This window comes from Mastigoproctus giganteus, chromosome 2 (genome assembly GCF_048544385.1).
Source record: "Mastigoproctus giganteus isolate SK-2022 chromosome 2, ASM4854438v1, whole genome shotgun sequence".
NCBI lineage: Eukaryota > Metazoa > Arthropoda > Arachnida > Uropygi > Thelyphonidae > Mastigoproctus > Mastigoproctus giganteus.
In genome coordinates, this window is record NC_143576.1 from 170,424,796 (window position 1) to 170,446,695 (window position 21,900).

A 21,900-nucleotide genomic window follows, 5' to 3' on the forward strand; every position below is an offset into this window, starting at 1 on the left:
TCGCAAAAGTTGATGACGTTGTAGAGCATCTTTTAAGGACACAAAAGGTGATATTGTTGTACATGTTGGTACAAATGATATTAAGAGTAGGAGACCGGCGGAGTTACTTAACAAGTACAGGTCATTGTTAAAAAAAAGCCGTGAACTAGGGTTGAAATTGAAAGTGTCTGCAATTCTGTCCAGACACAATAGGAGGGAGTATATGATGAGATCCTCGTCGATCAATTCGACCCTGGAAAGATTGTGCAAGGCTGAAGGGGTAGAATTTTTTTCAGCCTGGTCTGTACTTGTTAACAGGAAAGACTGCTTCTACAGGGATGGGATATACTTAAATAAAAAGGGTGCAAGAATATTTGCTGATGCTATTGAGGCAGTGTTAGGTGGGTCCCAAAACTGCTAGTTTTGGGGGAATACAAGGACTAATAAATTAACAATAGCCACTGGCAGAGGTGACAGTGATTTTTGCACTGCTTCTATTGGAATGAGCAGCAGCCTGGAAAACAAGATGCAGGGTATTTCAGAGACTGCAGGGAGTCATTGCAGTACAAGTGAACACATGGGTTGTGTGAGGGTAGCTAAGAATAGGAACAGGTGCATGTATACTTGTGTACACCAAAGCTAGGAGTTTGGTAAATAAATTTGATGAATTTGAAGTATTGCTCAAAACATCAAAGGCAGATATTGTTGGGATTTCAGAGATGTTTTGTCACATAGATATAAGAGATGCAGAACTGGAATTTGGGGAGTACAATGTATACAGGAAGGATAGACAAGATAGGAAGGGAGGAGGGCTTATGCTATTAGTTAAAAAAACACATAAAATCCAAGGAAGTGAAGCCAGGCAACATCGGTCGAGAGCGCAGTGTCGAGTCAGTTTGGTGTGACATAAGCATTAGGATATCAAAATTGAGGGTAGGAGAGTGTTATAGGCCTAATGACTCTGCTGAGTATAATAAGAAACTGTACAGGGAAATAGATTGGGCCAGTAAATCAGAAAGCCTTTTAATGGGGAATTTTAATTTCCCAGATATTGAGTGGAATTTGTGGGTTGGTCACTAACACACTAGCAAGGCTTTTGTGAATTTATTGGATGATTGTTTTCTACAGTAGCATCTTCGGGAGACAACTAGAAGGAGTAGTACTCTTGATCTGATTATCAGTAGTGATTCTTCATGCATTAAGAATCTTCAGATAAAGGAACCACTAGGTGGCAGTGATCACAGTATGCTGAAGTGGGATTTACTCAAAGAGGTAACTACCATCAGGGGTAAAGGGAAGGGTTTTTGCTTTTGCAAAGGCGACTTCCGTGGTCTCAGACAGTATTTAAATTCTATACGGTGGGACCAACTGATGTTACCATCAGCAAATTCAAAATGGGAGGCATTCAAAGAATTTATCTTGGAAACTAGGCTTTCATACCAACTAAGAAATATTGTTGAAGGTTTAGGCCTAAATTGATGTCAGATGAACTAATAAGACATATGGCAGAAGAAAAACGCATGGGATACATATAAATTAATGGGTGACATGGAAGCCTATAATAGATATAAGCTGGTCTGTAACAAAGTCACAAAGGAGATTAGGCAGGCAAAGGCAGATTATGAGAAATCTTTGGTAAAGGATGCAAAGAAAAACAAAGAGTTCTTTACCTATGTAAACTCTAGAATGAAAAGGATGAATCAGATTGGTCCGCTGGATATTGATGGTTCAATTGTTGATCCTGCTCAGGTGGCTAACAAACTAAATGAGTATTTTGCATCTACATTCACACATGAAGAGTTATTGAGGGAAGCGAATGCCAGAGGTGAGTTAATTCTGGCAGTGGGCTAGATGATTTTGTAATAACTTAGAGGAAAGTGGAGGCGAAATTGTTGAAGATAAACATAAAAAAGGCACCCGCGGTTGATGGGATCTATCCAGTTATATTAAAGGAGACAGCAAAGGAAGTAAGCAAACCCTTAGCCATAATTATGAGAGCTTCTTTGGACTCAGGGGAGTTACCCATGGACTGGAGAGGTGCAAATGTGACCCCAATTCACAAAGTGGGATCAAAGGTCGACACAAGTAATTATAGACCTGTTAATTTAACTTCTGTTCCAGGAAAATTAATGGAGGCACTGGTTAAAGAAGCACTGCAGAATCATCTAGACAAGACTTCAGTTATAGCTCGGACACAGAATGGTTTTGTTAAGGGAAAGTCTTGCCTGACCAATTTGATTGGATGCTATGATGTGGTCACAAAGAAACTGGATGCAAGGAATTACTTTGATATCATATATTTGGATCTTAGAAAGGCTTTTGATACTGTTACATGTGGAAGACTGCTGAACAAATTGGTGCAGTGTAACATTGGAGGCAAATTGCTGCTATGGATAAAGGGATGGTTGAGTGGGAGAAGACAGAGAGTGGTAATCAATGGACACTGCTCATCGTGGACTAATGTTATTAGTGGAGTCCCTCAGGGTTCAATGTTGGGTCCATTATTGTTTTCTGTATTTGTAGATGATATTGATGATGGTATATCAAGCTTAATGTCCAAGTTTGCAGACGATACGAAAGTGGGCAGGGTTGTTAAGGACACTAACGACAGTATGCTGCTGCAACAGGATCTAGAAAAGTTGAGCAGATGGGCTGAGAGGTGTGAAATGAAGTTTAACATTGACAAATGTTAAACTTCATTATATATGGGAATACTACATATGGGAAGCAATAACTCCAGAGTAACGTATCAACTCTGTGGTACTACACTGACAGTGGTAGAGAACGAGAAGGACCTGGGGGTTAATTGTGCAAGCAGATATGAAGTTTTATGAGCAGTACAGACCTTCTGCAAGAGTAGCTCATGGTGTCTTGTCAATGATATACAGGAATTTTTCTGGCATGGATAAGGATGTGATTACCCTCTTGTATAAGGCAATGATCGGGCCACACCTGACCATTGGCTTATATTTATATTTGAGTACTGTATACAGGTCTGGAGGACTCATTTTAAGAAGGATGTAGAGCTGTTGGAACGAGTACAGAGAAGGGCAACAAGATTAATGAATGGAACAAAGAGTTGCTCTTACGAAGAAAGGCTTAAGTTTTGGAGATTACAGTATCTGGAGACTAGGCACTTGCGAGGTGATCTGATTGAGGTGTATAAAGCCTTGAATGGTTTGAGCATGCTCAATGTTAATGGGATTTTTTCTCTTGCTCAAAATAATCGCCTGAGAAGGCATAAATTGAAATTGAGCAAAGTCAATTGTAGGATAGACGTGCGGAAGTTTGCCTTTAGCCAGCGGGTAGTTGGTTGGTGGAACAGAGTTCCATCCTTTGTTATGGAAGTTGATAGCCTAAATAAATTTAAGGCTGAACTGAACAGGTATTTGGAACGAACGGAGGGGTGAAATGGGAGTGTTTTTTTTTTTTTTTTTTTTTGCCTGATACTGCATAAACTTGCTTTCTTGCATCATGTGCCTCTACTAATGCTAATCTTAAACATATCATGGGTCGGATGACGCACAAGAATGAAATTATTGAAACATTTCCAGCAACTCGCATTACCTACACTGACTTTCTTATTGAAATGTTAGTCACGGGCTTCTCATAACCATTCTTCTCCCAACCACCCTAACATAAGACAGTTCATTAGTTCTTGCCGAGGCAGTTTCTGTAACTCTCGTTGCTGCGTTCCAATGACTCCTTGGCTTCCACCTTTACAATTTTTAACCATTCCCGAACTTGCATAATATTTAGGTAGTATTGACCAAAACATTAGGAAAACATTAAACAAAGACAGTAGGAAATTTAAAATCGGGAAAGGAGTTCGACAAGGAGACACAATATCTCCGAAGCTGTTTACTGCTGCCCTTGAGGAAGCTTTCAGAAGATTAGACTGGTCGCAGAAAAGAGTCAATGTGAACGGAGAATACAAAGAACGGAGAAAACGAAAGGTCATTACTAACAGATTAGAAAGAATACTTGAGGAGAATCAACCGAAAGAGCAAGCTGGCTTTAGGACAGGATTCTCGACTATGGATCACCTTCACGTAATATCACAGCTAATGGAGAAAGCAAATGAATATAAAACACCATTATACCTGGAATTTGTGGATTATGAAAAGGCATTTGACTCCATACAGCATAAGGCAATGTTTTGGGAAAAACAAGGCATAGATACTCCACATATTATGATTTTGAAGAAAATATATGAGAATGCTACCTCCTTTATTAGACTAGACAAAGACAGTAGGAAATTTAAAATCGAGAAAGGAGTTCGACAAGGAGACACAATATCTCCGAAGCTGTTTACTGCTGCCTTTGAGGAAGCTTTCAAAAGATTAGACTGGTTGCAGAAAGGAGTCAATGTGAACGGAGAGTACCTAAACCATTTACGATTTTCAGATGACATTGTGTCATAAGCCACGATCCCAAAGAATTAGAGGAAAATCTTAATCAGTTATGCACAGTTAGTAAGGATTTTGGACTAAAGATGAATATGGCTAAAACAAAAGTAATGATGAACAAGTATGCCACAGAAAGGGAAATAATAATTGAAGGAGCAGTAATTGAAAAGGTGGAGTCATATACTTATCTGGGACAAGTTATTAGCTGTAATAATGATAAATGGCTAGAAGTCAAGAGAAGAATAAATTTTGGATGGGTAGCATTCAGGAAATATAGTCACATACTAAAGAGCAATATCCCAGTTTGTCTGAAACGTAAAATAATGAACCAATGTATACTGCCCACCATGACTTATGGAAGTGAAACTTGGGCACTCACCAAAAGAATGGAAGAGAAGCTGAGAACTACACAGCGAAGAATGGAACGAATTATATTGGGAATCCGATTGTTAGATAAGAAGAGAAACACATGGATTAGACAGCAAACTCAAGTAAAGGACATTCTTATCAGAACTAAAGAACTAAAATGGTCTTGGGCAGGACATAGCTCGAAGACATGAGGACAGATGGACTAAGAAAATAACAGAATGTTACCCAAGAGGAGAAAACTTGTAAAGACAAAGGTGGAGATGGATAGATGAAATTCATGAGTTTTGGGTAGTAAATGGATGGCCAGTGCTCAAAACAGAAGGAACTGGAAAGTTGCTGGAGAGGCCTTCATCCTGCAGTGGATTGAAAATGGCTGACGATGATCCAGCTCAGAACCCTGGGTATGCCAAGCCCATACTCACCAGATGGGAGTCCCTTCTGGAAACCGCCCCAAGCCGTGGCCCGCACAGCCAGGAACCCCCGTGGGAAACGCTAGTGGCCAGGGACCCTTTTCTAGCGAGTTGCGCGGCACGTTTATTTATCCGAATGCACGATAACAAATCTAAACTCTTCCGAATTGCTTGAATCGAAACGTAAGATTGACTTCATATCGCGACGTGAGATTTATAGCAAATAAATGAATTTGTGGAGCATTTTGCGCCCCCTAAATTTTTTCGCCCTGTGCGCCCACACCTTTCGATTGCCTCTAAAGCTGGCCCTGCTGTACTGTACAATTGGATAACGATATAATAGTGGTTACTTAGAGAGATAAACAAACATTTAGAAATATTAAACTTTATTTGCCATTTTTTTGGACCAAGGCTTTTTGATGCACACATGGCCTGGCTCGGATTATTAACCTTTGCACCTTCAAATCATCAGCAAACTTTGACATCTTACCTTGGATACCCACATCAACATCATTTATGAAAATAAATGGAAGAGGACTCGACCTCGAACCCCGATGGTTCCCATTTATTATGCTGATTCACCCTGAAGACTGCACATCTGTCGCCTGTCTTTTAGCTAGTCTGCAATCCAGCATAGAATTTTAGCATTAGCAATGGCAAATGATTCAAGAAAGCTTTATACAGCATTAACAAAAAAAAAAAAAAAAAAAACGGCACTCCTATTTCATCCTTTTTATTCCTTCCATTAGTTTGTCTAGTTAGCCCTTGAATTTATTTGAGCTATCGGCTTCCACAACAACAGATCTACGTTTGTTCCGACAATCAACCACCCACTGGCTAAAGGCAAAATTCCACACATATGTTTTGCAACCGTCCTTCTTTGCCCCTCTCATGTATGTGGACATGTGTTTTTGTAATGGCCGGCACCTAGAACGTCAGTTCATCTCCGCCTCGTATCTCTGTGAAGAACAGTACCACTGTAGAAGGGCCAGAAATAAGTAGTGTATGTTTGTGTGTATTCTGTGTGTTTTCTGTTGTTGTGACTCACCGCTTGGCTACCCAGAATCATCAGTCACCTGGACAGATGATTCTGGGTACTCGTCCACACCATAGGTGGGAAGGTGGGCCAGTCTCAATGGAGCTCGCACTGTCTCAATTCGAGACTCTGACCCATCTGATGTTGGCAAAAGATGGGCCAGATTCCTCTGGGGGCCCACTCCAGAGGAGAGAAAAAAAAAAAGAATTTTCCCGTGGTGTTAAAAAATGTATGTAGTGTGAGCAAGAAGAAGAATACCATTAGCATGGAGCTTGCTCAATCCATTAAAAGTTTTAAACACCTCAATCAAGTCACATCGCAGGTCACTTGATTCTCCAGATGCTGCAATTTGTTTGCAGAACTCAAACCTTTCTTGGTAAGAGCATACCTTTGTTCTCCTCACCAACCTCGTTGCCCTTCTCTTCCAACAGCTCTACATCCTTCCTAAAATGGGACCTCCACACTTGTATGCTGTACTCAAAATGTGGCCTGACCATTTCCTTATGCAATGGGACAATTACTTTCTTATACCTGCTAGAAAAATTTCTGTATATCATTGACAAAACCTCATGAGCTTTACTGGCAACCTTTCTCTATTGCTCAGAGAACTTCATATCCGACTGCACAATTACCCCAGGTCTTTTTCATTTTCCACTACCCAGAGTGTAGTACCACACAGTTCGTACGTTACTCTGGGGTTAGTGCTCCCCGTATGCAGTACTTTGCATTTGTCCATGTTAAACTTCAGTTCATCCGCTTAACTTTTCTAGCTCCTGTTACAGTAATATACTGCCATTCCTCTCGTTAACAACTCCACCAACCTTTGTACCATATGAAAACTTGCACATTAAGCCTGATATGCCTTCATCAATATTATTGATAAATATAGAAAACAACAAATGGCCCAACACTAAACCCCGGGGGACACCACTAATTACATTAGTTCAAGAACAGCAATGTCCATTGGTTACCAGTCTCTGTCTTCTCCCACTCAACCAACCATTTATCCATGGAAGCAACTTGTCCTTAATGCCAAACGGCTCCAATTTATAGCAATCTTTTACGTACAACAGTATCAAAAGCCTTCCTGAGATATAAGTACAGTATATCACATCAAAATTATTTTTGGCATTTATTTCCTTTGTGACCACATCATAGTATCCAATCAAATTGGTCAGACAAGACCTTCCTTTAACAAACCCATGCTGTGTCTTAATTACTGCAGTTTTGTCTAGACGATCCTGCAATGCTCCTTTAACCAGTGATTCCATTATTTTCTCCACAAGTTGAACTAACAGGTCTATAGTTACTTGTGTCAACCTTTGAACCCACTTTGTGAATTGCTGATACATTTGTACACCTACAGTCCACAGGGACCTCCCCCGAGTCCAAGGAAACTTTCATAATTATGGCTAAGGGTTTGCTTGCTTCCTTTTCTGCCTCCTTTAATACACTGGTGTGCAAAGCTTAAGTACCAACACTATTTCTAAAGGTTACGACCAAAAATCTTTATTTAAGGTACTCTTTACCGATGAGAGTAAATTCAGTCTCAGTAGCGATTCTGGACGTCAGCTAATCTGGCGAGAGGTTGGCATACGGTATCACCCCTCAAACATCACTGAAAGGGATCGATATTTAAATTATTATTTTAGGGTTACCCGTAATTAAATACATTAACCCGTATTTGTGTCTGTAAATTGCGTATGTTCTATAGTTGATTTGCCTGTTTTGCTGGACAAAAAAACCCCACTTACTGGGGAGAAAAACCTTGCTATCTACGCCTGAGACCAACTAACTCAGCCATGAAGTGAAAAAAAGCCCATTAAAGTTCCTCGCGTCATCGACGGGATTCGAACCCAGGCCTTTTCCACCCGGTGTGGGGAGGACGGTGACGATACCATTGTGCTACCCGCGCAGACAAGGGATCGATATTTATTATTATTATTATTATTTTAGGGTTACCCGTAATTAAATACATTAACCCGTATTTGTGTCTGTAAATTGCGTATGTTCTATGGTTGATTTGCCTGTTTTGCTGGACAAAAAAACCCCACTTACTGGGGAGAAAAACCTTGCTATCTACGCCTGAGACCAACTAACTCAGCCACGGAGTGAAAAAAGCCCATTCAAGTTCCTCGCGTCATCGACGGGATTCGAACCCAGGCCTTTTCCACCTGGTGTGGGGAGGACGGTGACGATACCACTGTGCTACCCGCGCAGACAAGGGATCGATATGGCTGTCGAGGTGTTCTCGTGTGGGGAGGTGTTATTGTGGATGGACTTACACAACTCCAGGTACTGGTAGGCGGTACTGTAACCGCTGCATGCTACTGTACTGAAGTAATCCTTCCCCATGTGCGTCTGTTCCGAGGTGTCATTGGCCGAGTTCGTGTTTATGGATGATAACGCCACCGCACTGCGGCTGTTGATATGCTTGTGGAAAATGAGGACATTGTTCGTATGGCTTGGCCTGCCCGTTTCCGTCGATCTAAATCCCATTGAACACCTATGAGACGCTTTGTGGAGATACCTAGCGGCATGTCCACACTCATCAGAAAATGTTCACCAGCTGAAGATGGTGCTGACAAACGAATGGACGATGTTACCGCAAGAACTTATCAACAACATTGTTCTAAGTATGGACAGGCGGTGCAAACCTGCATCGACTTTAGGAGGTGGCCATATCTCCTGCTGAGGACCACCTCTTCCCTTTGTTCCATCTTTGGCAGTGATGCATCTGTATCATGGCATCCAGTGTTAATTTGCCATTTTTGAATAAAGTCCCTCTGTACCGTTTTATTTCCGTTGTTGTGTTGATATTGTTTCCTTCATCATTTCTGTACCTCACGAGGTTCCTTTGGTATGCTTTTCCCATATCCAGGCCACTCCTATGAGAAGCTACAGGTGAAAACCTGACTGGTCCTTAAATTTTGCATACCAGAATATAACTGGATAGATCCCGTCCACCCCGAGAGCCTTTTTTTATGTTTAATTTCAAAAATTTCTCCTTCACTTTGCTCTCAGTTATTACAAAATCAGTTAGCTCCCTGTTAGAGTTTGATAAACTTCTGACACTTCTCTCATTGAATAACTCCTCATGTGTGAACGTAGATGCAAAATACCAAATCAGTTTATCAGCTACCGGAGCATGATCATCAATAGTCAATCCATCTATGTTAAGTGGTCCAATCTGATTCATCCCTTTGCTTGTAGAGTTTACATAAGTAAAGAACTCTTTGCATCCTTTGCCAAAGATTTCTCGTAATCTGCCTTCGCCTGCGTAACCTCCTTCGTAACTTGATTACAGACTAGTTTATATTTACCATAAGCTTCTGTGTCACTTTTTATGAATCCTATACATTTTCTTCTCTGCCACGAGCCTCATTAATTCATCTGACATCCATTTAGGCCTAAACCTTGAACAGTATTTCTTAGTTGGAATGAAAAGCCTAGTAGCCTCCAATATTAAGTCCCTGAAGGCTTCCTATTTAGAATTCAACGTAGGTAAAATCATCAGTTGATCCCACTGTACAGAATTTAAAAACTGTCTGAGACAACTGTAGTCACCTTTACGAAAGCAAAAGCACTTCCCTTTAGCCTTGATGGTAGTTACATCTTTAAGTAATTCTCACATCAGTACATTGTGATCACTGTCGCCCAGTGGTTCCTTTATCTGCAAATTCTTAATGCATGTGAATAATCACTGCTTATAATCAAATCACGAGTATTACTCCCTCTGGTTGCCTCTCGAACATGAAAACAGTCATCTAATAAATCCACAAAAGTCTTGCTAGTGTGCGAGTGACTAACCCACAAGTTCCAGTCAATATCTGGAAAGTTAAAATTCCCCATTATAAGACATTCTGATTTACTGGCCCACTCTATTTCTCTGCACAATTGCTCATTATGCTCATCAGATTCGTTAGGCCTATAGCACACACCTACTCTCATTTTTCCTTTCCCACTGCTGATGTTACACCAAACAAACTCAACATTGCATTATCTATCAACATGAATTGGATGCAATTCCTTAGATTTTATGTGTTTCTTAACTAACAGCATAAGCCCTCCTTCTCTCTTCCTGCCCTGTATATCCTTTCTGTACACATTGTATTCCCCAAAGACCAATTCTGCATTGCTTATATCTGTGACACCACGTCTCTGATATCCCAACAATATCTGCCTTTGTTGTCTTGACTGTGTATCCCCCCCCCAAGTTAGCAGTTCTCCGACCCACCTAACACTGCCTCGATAGCATCAGCAAATAATCTTGCACCTTTTATATTTAATTATACCATATCCCTGTAGAAGCAGTCTCTCCTCTCAACAAGCACAGACCAGGCTGGAAAAAATTCTACCCGTTGAGGCTTGCACAATCTCTCCAGGACGAATTGATCGACAAGGCTCTCATCATATACTCTCTCCTATTGTGTCTGGGCAGAATTGCAGACACTTTCACATTCAAACCTAAAGTTGAAAATGATTTTTAGCCAACTTGGCTTCGTCGTTTTCCATTTTACTTTCGAATTGCTAGGTTACTGATAATTTATACTGCTTCTGTGTTCACTAGATGGCGTTTAATTCCGGAAATAGGGAACCACGCCATTGTTTATATCCGGACATGTTATCAGTCATGTAGCTGTGTGTAGTAACTCGTGCGAGCAAAGCTTATTTTATGTGGATGTAGTTCTGAACATCACTATTACCTCTTGAACTTCTTTATTGTACCCTTCTGAAAACGAATGATGGCAAGAAATGATGATCATAAATGTTATTGGATTTTAGATTGTGCGAGTCCAGCAACAAGAGTGTGGGGGATATTAACAGCTATTGGTGGGTATTATATAGCTCTCTCTTTCCTATTATATAGGGATGTTATTATTTATTTGTGCTCTTAGAGGATGGGGAGTGTGAAGCGCCTCTGTAGGAAGACGATATGCAGTGCTGCAACTAAGGTCTCTGAATTCATAGACCTTAGTTCAAGCACTGCGTTGAACTAAGGTATAAGAATTCAGAAACCTTAGTTAAAGAATTATAAATCTTGGTTCACCCGGTCGTCCTTGCAGGGATTGAAGCACTCCCCATCTGTTGGCCTTTGAGGCCATTTTAAATTGGGAGAATGGGTGCGTCCCCCCACCAAGGACTGGCTCCATTGATATGCCTAGCAGGAAGAATATATAGTTTTACAAAATGTTTTCAGTGTTTTTTTTTTTTTTTTTCCCTCAACCAAGAAAAATGATTTGAGCATTTAAGAACCTCTTGAACACATTATGTTTTGTTTTCTTATCCACTACAGTCCTCCTTTGCATGGCCCTGGGTAAAAGGGTACTCACCGCAAAATAGTTTGGGGGTGCATAGTCATATATTTCCACTTATCTAGGAGTGTAATAATTTTCATAAGCAAGTTTTGTTTTTATGAATAGTTTCTCTTGCACCCCATCACTTCCAGCTCGTGACCACCAAATACGGAGGATGCGGAAAGGTTAGAGAATGACCACCACATATGCCCGGAGCAGTATGGTCTTAGTTGCTAATGCTCCTAAAAAAAATAAATAACACCCCATCACCTACCAAACAATTTTTTTTTTTTTTTGTCGTGCAACTCTTTAATTAACAACTACAGTTGTTTGATAAGTTTTTAGCCTAGGATGGCAGTTATCTGTTGTTGACTTTATGCTGTTTTTTAATGTATCTACTCTATTAATGCTAGAAGTAAGCAGAATAATGAAGTACAATATTTTATATTTTGTGGAAATGCAATGCAGGTTTTCCAGCAGTGGTCCAGATTCACAATCCCACTTTTATAGTCGTTTTCTTGAAGGCCTAAAAAAAAAGTGTGTAGCTGATGTCATCTCATCATGCAATCCAAATTTCTTTCCATATACAGTTTTTATTTTTTGTTTTGAGAATAAGTTGAAATCAGATGGGCTAGGTCTGGAAATTGTGTGGGTGGAGGGGAGGGGCAACAAATCAAAGTCAGCCTGATGAATTATCATGACAGTAGCCAATGTGCGAACAGGTGCACCAGTCAGAAATAGTACACTGCATTACATACAGTTTCCATAAAAGAATGCCAGCACCTACCCCATCATATGACATATAGTTACAAAAACATGAAATATTGCTCCCATTCAGACAGTTTCAACTATATGTACAAGGGATGAGGGTTTCAAATTGGGCCTGTAATTTATATTGTTTCTTGTGAAATATGATGTAATCAGTGTTATTTTTGCATAGTCATTTCATATTTTCTCTCTTTGCATTAGCATGCACTTATATGTACTCATTGCATGTAATTTGCAAAAGTTATTAAGAAATTGGAGCAGCAATGTGTAATCTTACATTTGGTGTAAAAAGATTCAAAACTGGTAGATATTTACTGAAAGCTTTTGGTTCAGTTCAGAATACATGCACTCAAAAGTTGAGAACTTTATTCCATACCTCTGCATTTCTGTGCATGAAATCTTACAAAAAGTGAACAACAGTGTCATTAGACCTCTTGACATAAAAATTAAATGTTTATGAATGAGCAAGCTGAAAAAGTCAAGAAAGAGATTATTCTTTATGACAATACACTCCCCCAAAACTGCCCGTTAATAAGTGCAGTACAAGACTTACGGTGGAAATTATGGACTGCACTGCCCATAACTACTTACATTCCAGACATGTTTCTTTCCGATTCCACCATGCTGGGTCATTGAAAGAATTTTTGGGAGGACAGATGATTAACAGCAATGTGGCAACATATTCTCCAGTTGCTGAAAGTTCATCCTAGACAATTCTGTGCTACATACAAGAGAACCTCATTAATATAAACTAGGTTTATGCAAAGCTCTCATTTATAAAAAGTGTTTATCATTCCCCTGCTGATGATAGCTTTACTACATAACATATTCCTTTATTACAAAATTCAGTTATTATACACTCTGTGACATTGAAATTGCAGCCCATTGGAAGTGCATACAAATCAGTAGGCAGGTAGTTAGCATGCATATATGCTAACATATACACACTACTGACATTTATAAATGATTAAAATATGGGTGGAAACTTTGACTGATATAAAAATGAATATAGAGATCGTGGAATTTAAGGCAATACACGTGATTTAGTTTTTTTTGCGAGACAGCCTCCTTGCAGGAACCAACTTCAGAGTGCAAGGAGAGTGTTGAGAATGCTGAGACATCACATTCAACACTGATATGGATAGTCACTTATGTAATGAGTGGAATGTGCAAGCTGTGACAATATTACAGTGCATAGAACAGTTAGTGGATCATGATGGAGGACTACAGAATGGGAGGATCGTCTTATTTTCCAACAGGTTTACGCTGCACTTACAGCCACACTGGCTTCCATCCATTGAGCTGTTGGCTGTTACCCCCATGTCACCCATTGAACCATTGCATGCCAACTGGCAGAGGGGGGGCTGCTGTACATAATGGCCATTGCATTGATTACCTCTATCCAATGTACATTCTCAACAGCATCTGCAATGGTGCCACCTAGAATATAGACTGGCATCAAGTGGTCTTCAGCAATGAATTCCACTTCTGCTTGAGGTCACTGGTCACTGCATACATGTGTAGCAATGACATGGCCAATGCAATGATCCTAGATCCATTGTTGAATGTCATACTGCATGCCCTGCTGGTGTTATAATTTTGACTATCAAAACTGATGGGCCATCAGTTTTGATGGTCAGTTATTGTTGGTGTTCATCAATGGCAATCTGATCGCTTGCCACTATGTAAATGAGATTCTTGAACCTGTTGCTCTCCCCTTTCTTACTGGGATGCCTGATGGCATTTTTCCCAGCAGGACAGTGCAAGAACAGATATAGCAGGGATTTCATCTGAGTGTCTTTATGGTGTAGATGTGCTGTCTTGGCCAGCCAGATCCACAGATTTCTCTCATATTGAGCATGTATGAGCCATGATTGAACACCATCTACAGAGCACCCGCAGCCAGCACAAACTATGCATGTTCTGCGGAATCAGGTGCAAGAGGCTTGGTGGGAAATACTCCAGGACGCTATTCAATACCCATATGCCAAAATGCTTAGCTCAGTGTATCTACAACTGTGGTAGATATATGTAATATTGATCTGCCCATTGTAAGCATCAATTTTTGTCATTAAATGTTTTTGCACACACATTAGCATCTGCAACTTTTATCAAGTGTTCCTTAACTACTTGGCTGTCATTACTCCAAATATCCTCTATATTCTTCTTCCTTCAGGGTGCTGCTATTTTATTGTCAGAGAGTCTATATTACAAAATTCATTTTTGTAATATATATGGTATGTTATTTTGCATGGTTAATACTAATCTCCGTACAGTCTTATTTAATTAAAGTATTTTATTTCCAAAAAAATAGTTGCTGGTCAAAAAGGCTTCCAGTGATGCAGAAATAGGCAAAGAAAGCATTGCTGTTCTATTATTCTGTAGAGCAGATAGTGTTCTAAACTGAACTCACCTGTGATTGGAACATTTTTAAAGCAAAGAATTTTTGAAGTAGTTAACCAAGTTCAGTGCAATTACAAGACCAGTAGAAGTTTTGTCGCTTGCAGTCAAAATTTTTCAGTCTTGATTGTTGAGTATGGATAGAAGCACTATCGTACCCAGGTATCGTTGTAGTGGGGTTTTTTTTTTTTTTTTAGATAGACCTAGGAACACATACACATACAATTATACCAGGCTAAAGGGAGGGCATATGCCTCCCTTAACCCTGGTATAATCTTCAGAAGAAAATCTTCAATTTTGGTGTCTGTCTTCACTTTCTGGTATCACCAGTTTTATGCCGCAACTGGTTCCCGGCATTATTAACTCAAAAGAATATATAAAGTCTGCTTGATAAGGCATTTCATCCTTAGTAGAGAAGGAGGGAACAATATGCAGCTAAGTGGAATGTTTTAGATGCTATTTGTGATGTTATTTCTTGGAACAGTATTGCATCAATGATTTTGGTGAGAATATCATTGAAAAGCAGGATAGCAAATTGGCATTTTAGCATTAGTAGAGGCATATGATGCAAGAAAGCAAGCTTATGCAGCATCAGCCAAAAAAAAAAAAAAAACTGCTCCCATTTCACCCCTCCGTTTGTTCCATATATCTGTCCAGCTCGGCCTTAAATTTATTTAGGACATCAACTTCCAGAACAAAGGATGGAAGTCTGTTCCACCAACCAACTAACTGCTGATTAAAGGCAAACTTCTGCACATCTATCCTACTTCTGTCTTTCCTCAATCTGAATTTATGCACTCTCAGGTGATTATTCTGAGCAAGAAGAAGAATCCCATCAGCATTGAGCATGCTCAAACCATTCAAGGCTTTATACACCTCAATCAGATTACCTCGCAGGTGCCTACTCTCCAGACACTTTGCAAAACTTAAGCCTTTCTTTGTAAGAGCAACCCTTTGTTCCATTCATTAATCTTGTTGCCCTTCTCTGTACTTGTTCCCACAGCTCTACACCCTTAAAATGAGGCCTCGAAACCTGTACACAGTACTCAAGGTGTGGCCTGATCATTGCCTTATACAAGGGGATAATCACCTCCTTATCCCTGCTAGAAAAATTGCTGTATATCATTGACAAGATACCATGAGCTATTCTTGCAGACTGTCTGCACTGCTCCAAAAACTTCATATCTGCCTGCACAATTACCCCCTGGTCCTTTTCGTTCTCTACCACTGTCAGTGTAGTACCACAGAGTTGATACGTTGCTCTGGGGTTACTGCTTCCCATATGGAGTACTTTACATTTGTCAATGTTAAACTTCATTTGCAACCTCTCTGCCTATCTGCTCAACTTTTCTAGATCCTGTTGCAGCAGCGTACTGTCATTAGTGTCCTTAACAACCCTGCCAACCTTTGTATCGTCTGCAAACTTGGACATTAAGCTTGATATACCATCATCAATATCATTTATAAATACAGAAAATAATAATGGACCCAACACTGAGCCCTGAGGGACTCCACTAATAACATTAGTCCACGATGAGCAGTGTCCATTGATTACCACTCTCTGTCTTCTCCCCCTCAACCACCCCTTTATCCATAGCAGCAATTTGCCTCCAATGTCACACTGCTCCAATTTGTGTAGCAGTCTTCCATGTGCAACAGTATCAAAAGTCTTTCTAAGATCCAAGTATATAATATCAAAGTTATTCCCTGCATCCAGTTCTTTTGTAACTGCATCATAGTATCCATTCAAATTGGTCAGGCAAGACTTTCCCTTAACAAAACCATGCTGTGTCCGAGCTATAACTGAAATCTTGTCTAGATGATTCTGCAGTGTTTCTTTAACCAGTGCCTCCATTAATGTTCCTGGAACAGAAGTTAAACTAACAGGTTTACAATTACTTGTGTCACCCTTTGATTCTCCTTTGTGAATTGGGGTCACATTTGCACATCTCCAGTCCATGGATACCTCACCTGAGTCCAAAGAAGCTCTCATAATTATGGCTAAGGGTTTGCTAACTTCCTTTGTTGCCTCCTTTAATATAACTGGATAGATCCCATCAACCCCGGGTGCCTTTTTTATGTTTCTCTTCAACAATTTCTCCTCCACTTTCCTCTCAGTTATTACAAAATCATCTAGCTCACTGGCAGAGTTTAGTTCACCTCTGGCATTCCCCTCCCTGAATAACTCCTCATGTGTGAATGTAGATGCAAAATACTCATTTAGTTTGTTAGCCACCTGAGCAGGATCATCAACAGTTGAAACATCAATATTCAGTGATTCATCTGATTCATCCCAATCTGATTCATCCCTTTTCTTCTGGAGTTTACATAGGTAAAGAACTCTTTGCTGTTTTTCTTTGCATCCTTTGCCAAATATTTCTCATAATCTGCCTTTCCCTGCCTAATCTCCTTTGTGACTTGGTTACAGACCAGCTGATATCTATCATAGGCTTCCATGTCACCCATTAATTTATAACCCCAGGGGCTCACATCTGGTGAGTATGGGCTTGGCACACCCAGGGTCCTGAGCTGGATATCATCATTCTTCTCTTTCTTGGTGATTCCTTTCTACTTCTCTCTCTCTCTCTCTCAGGGTAATAGGGATTTTTTTTTTTGCCGGTGCAGCATAAACCTCAGGCTTCCTTGCACCATATGGCTAATAATAATAATAATAATATGTATCCCATGCATTTTTCTTCTCTGCCATATGTCTCATTAGTTCATCTGACATCCATTTAAGCCTAAACCTTGAACAATATTTCTTAGTTGGTATGTAAAGCCTAGTAGCTTCCAAGATAAATTCTTTGAATGCTTCCCATTTTGAATTTGCTGTTGGGAACATCATCAGTTGGTCCCACCGTATAGAATTTAAATATTGTCTCAGACCACCGTAGTCGTCTTTACGAAATTAAAAACCCTTCCCTTTACCCCTGATGGGTAGTTACCTCTTTGAGTAAATCCCACTTCAGCACACTGATCACTGCCACCTAGTGGTTCCTTTATCTGCAGATTCAAATGAATGTGATAGGATGAGACTTTGTAGGAAAATATGGATTTTCTTGAAGAATTTGAAGAGTTAAGGTGGATGAAGATGATGTTGCTACTACAACAATGCTAAAACCAGAACAGCTACTGATTACCAAGCAAAATGAAGTTTTCTGTTACCAGTGGTGAAAGTTAAATTGTGTGTGTGTGCTGTACTTATGTTAATTAATTAATTTATTAAATAGTTAATTGGTTTCATGTTTCCTTTAATATTAATACTTTGATTCTGCTTTTACTAGTTTGTGTTACTAATTATATATCTTCAATTATATTAAATTATCATTATTTTTCTCATGGGTTCTTTTATAAATAGAGGAAAATCTAAACAAAATTAATATTGAAATAGTCAAGTTTTTACATTTTTGGTAGCTCTCGTTATTACAAACCCCAAAAATTCAGGATCCCTGAACTGTGTTTTAATGAGATTCTAACTTATTAATTGTTTCTAATATGAAATTAATATGATCATTCACAAAATTGCATATGTTGAACTCGGAAAAACTTTTATATAACATTTAACTGTTGTAATTTATACAACAGTTAAAATATGTAGAGTTTCTGCCTAATCCTTTAAAATTCTAAGAACATTCATTTGGCTCTTGCAGTTCTTGAGACGCTGCTTTTTTGACTTTTCAGATAGCCATTCTTAGGCATCTCTGACGGTCAAACATTTTTGGCACTTCTTTGTTGACATTGTTTTCCTCCCATGTCAATTTTTTTTTTGAATTAGTATAAGTAGTGGCAAATGACACAAAGAAGCAAATCTTATATAGAACCAGCAAAAGAAAACATACTTATGCCCATTTCTGCCAGTCATTTATTTAAACCTTCTTTAAATTTATTCGGACTTTCACAACACGCAGTGTAAGTTTATTCCAGCAATTATTTACTCTTTAGCTAAATGCAAACTTCTGTACATCTATTCTCATGCCTAGTTTCCAGGCTTCCATTTAACTCAGTCTTTCTTGGAAAATACTGATAATGGCTGATGTTGAATAAGTTTGCTTTCTTGAATCATTTGTTACTACTAATGCTAATATTACAAAGTGTACCCATTTGTGCACCTGACTAACCTTGCTCTTCTTTGTACTCATTCTAATAGAATCAGACACTTCCTAAAATGAAGTGTCTACACTTGTATGCAATACCCACGGCACTGCCTAATCATTGCCTTATACATAGTTACATATTTTTTGGAGTGAGCGCCTCCAGTGGTTTCCCACAACTATGCCTTTAGTACTCTTGTGAGGAAAAACAGTACTCTGTAAATGCCAAAAGTATGTGTAGTCTTTGCAGTTTTGTGTCATGTTCTGTTGTTCATATGGCTACTTGGCCGCAGGGCCCCACATCGCCTGTACACACTAATTGGAGGTGAGCCAGGTAGTTTATTTGTTTGTCTGGGGATTTATTAGGTGCATCAGCACCTGTGGCCATAGTGCACCAGAGCCAGGTAGTAAAGATTGCTTCTCTGGCTGGTCTCCGCCACGGTCGCCTGAGCTTCCTGGATGAAAAAAAAAAAAATAAATAAATAAATAAATCATTGTCTTATACAGTGAGATAATTAACACCTCGTCCCTGCTGGTAAAATTCCTGTCACAAATTTTTCAGCATGAAACTCATTAAAGAGCTCCATGAGCTATCCTTGTAGACTGTACTGTTCAAAGAAATTAATTTTAGACTGCACAGTTACCCCTAGATCTTTTTCATTCTCTGCTAGCTGAAGTGTGGTACTATGTAATTGCTGCATTGTTCTGGGATTACTGCTAGTCACATTCAATTGCTACTTCTGATCTCATCTGCCTATTTCTTTAGGCACAAAATCTGTATCATCAGCAAACTTTGATATTAAACAGCCGCCCTCTGTAGCCGAGTGGTCAGGAGCAGGAGTGCAGTAGTATACACTCTTTGAGTAGACCGGGGTTCAAGCCCCTGACTGCTAAATATGGTCAATCTGCAAACCCGCACTAGACCAGCGTGGCAGATTATGGTCCATTTCCCTCAACATGAATTGTTGAGGAGGCTTCCACCCTGCAGTGGGTTGATAATGGCTGCAGTTTACGTTTTTTACTTTTTATGCCTTCATCATTATCATTTATAAATATTGAAAACAGTTAAGGGAGCCCAGCACCAAACCCTGAGGGACTCCATTAATAAAATCAGTTCATAAAGAGCAGCAAACAATAGTCACCACACCCTGTTTCCTGCCACTCAGCCATCCGTTTATTCATTGTGGTTAACTTTCATCTAATTTTACTCTGCTCCAATTTGTACAGCAGTTTTTCTCTTAGAACAGTGTCAAAAGTTTTATTGAAATTTAAGTATATATTGTCAAAATTAACTTTGCATTCCACTTCCTTTGCGACTACATTTTAGTAATGATCAGATTAGTCAGGCAAGTTCTTCCCTTAAGAAATCTGTGCTTTGATTGCTATATAACTATATTCCTTTTAAGGTGATTTAATTATCATTTGCCTGACCTTTTCCTTCTGGTGTTAACATAAAGAATTCTTAACTAAAGACTTGTAATTTGCCTTAGCTTGCCTCCATCAGCCCCCCTCCCCACCCTAGCGACTTGATTGTACATAATTTATATTTACTATAGGCTTCTGTATCTCCTGATAATTTATAACCATCCAGTGCATTTTTCTTCTGTCTTTTGTATCATATCACATGACATCACCAAGGACCCTGGAGTAACACCAATGTGTTACTCCAGGGTCCTTGGTGATGTATTTCTTGTAGTGTTGATTACCTGTCTTGGATGGTGAATGTGAATGCTTTGGTCTCGGGGAAAAGTGTGCCCAGTTCATGAGCCATGTGTTGGAAGCCATCTTATATATGTAGTCTTGAGGGAGGTCATTGTAGTGTCTGCCATGGGGTGCCTTCTTTGCCCATTTTTCTGTTTTTGTTTCTTCTGTCTGTGTGAGTGGAATCTCCTTGTTAAGGTTGAGTAGTGTGTGTGCCATTTGTTTATCTTCTTTATGGCTTGGTAGATTGGTGCTGTGTTTTCCTTGTAGCAGGAAAACCCCCAGGTTCATGAGGTTTATCAAACCCCTCCCTCCTTCTTTCCAGGTTATTATTATTAGCATTAGCAGAGCCATATGATGCAAGAAAGCAAGCTTATACAGTATCAGCCAAAAAAAAAATTTTCCATTTCGTCCATCTATTTGCTCTAAAAATTTGTCTAGTCCAAGATATTGTAAAACTTTTTCTAATTTTTATGGGATTTTTTCCACCCCATGAGAGGTACTGGTACTGAGTGCATGGGGTGGTTGATTGTGTCCATTTATTGTTATTTTTAGCATTAGCATTAGTAGAGGCACACGATGCAAGAAAGCAAGTTTATGCAGCATCAGCCAAAAAAAGCTCCAATTTTCACCCTTCCATTCGTTCCAAATACCTGTCCAGCTCAGCCTTAAATTTATTTAGACTATCAACTTCCACAACAAAAGATGGAAGTCTGTTCCACCAATCAACTACCTGCTGGCTAAAGGCAAACTTCTGCACATCTATCCTACAATTGTCTTTCCTCAATTCCAAAATTATTATTGCTGTTTATTGGAGAACTTACTATTCTACAGGTGTGCAGGATCATGGCTTTCTGGAGGTCCATGTAAGTATTCTCTGGGAGGCCTATTACTACGTTCTTATGGAGGCTCTTTGGCACCATGCCATTGGTTGACATGGTGATCGAGGTGATAATTACTTTTTCTGCATGGCATATTTCTTTTACTTTGTCTTAAGTCTGTATACTTCCTGATCTTTGCTTTATTGCTTCATTGCCTCATCAACAAGAAATAATGCTTTATTTCTTGTTGATGAGGTTTGCGTGTGGTCTGTTGTACAGGATCATCTTGTCCATTATTATGGCATGGTCCCAGTACAGTTTGTGAGTAGGGGAGTCTCTAGTATGGCCTTCATACTTGTTCATACTTGTAATAGTATGAACAAGGGAGTTCATGCTTGTAATAGGGCACACTTTCTGTGATCAGCTGGTATTTTGTGGTAATTTCAACTGGAATTTTATTATTATTATTTACTTATTTTTCAGTTTTGCTGATGCAGAAAAAGTCTGCTTCCTTGGCTTTACCTAAAACTGATTTGAGCATTTAATCATTTTATATTTAAGTTTTTAACATTCCATGCCCTTTACTCACTATATTAGTTACAACAGAGTTCTAAACATG

General features: G+C 39.4%; 1 protein-coding gene across 1 annotated transcript in view; it reads left to right on the forward strand.

Annotated features, from left to right (window-relative positions):
- The first annotated feature begins 10,894 nt into the window (after positions 1-10,894).
- The window catches only part of LOC150089740 (transmembrane protein 72), a 110,143-nt gene continuing 99,137 nt past the window's right edge, over positions 10,895-21,900 (forward strand). Inside the window, exon 1 of the mRNA XM_090368775.1 lies at positions 10,895-11,036. Within this exon, the coding sequence (XP_090224901.1) occupies positions 10,946-11,036 (91 nt within the window). The 5' untranslated portion in view covers positions 10,895-10,945. The remainder of the gene's footprint in view (positions 11,037-21,900) is intronic.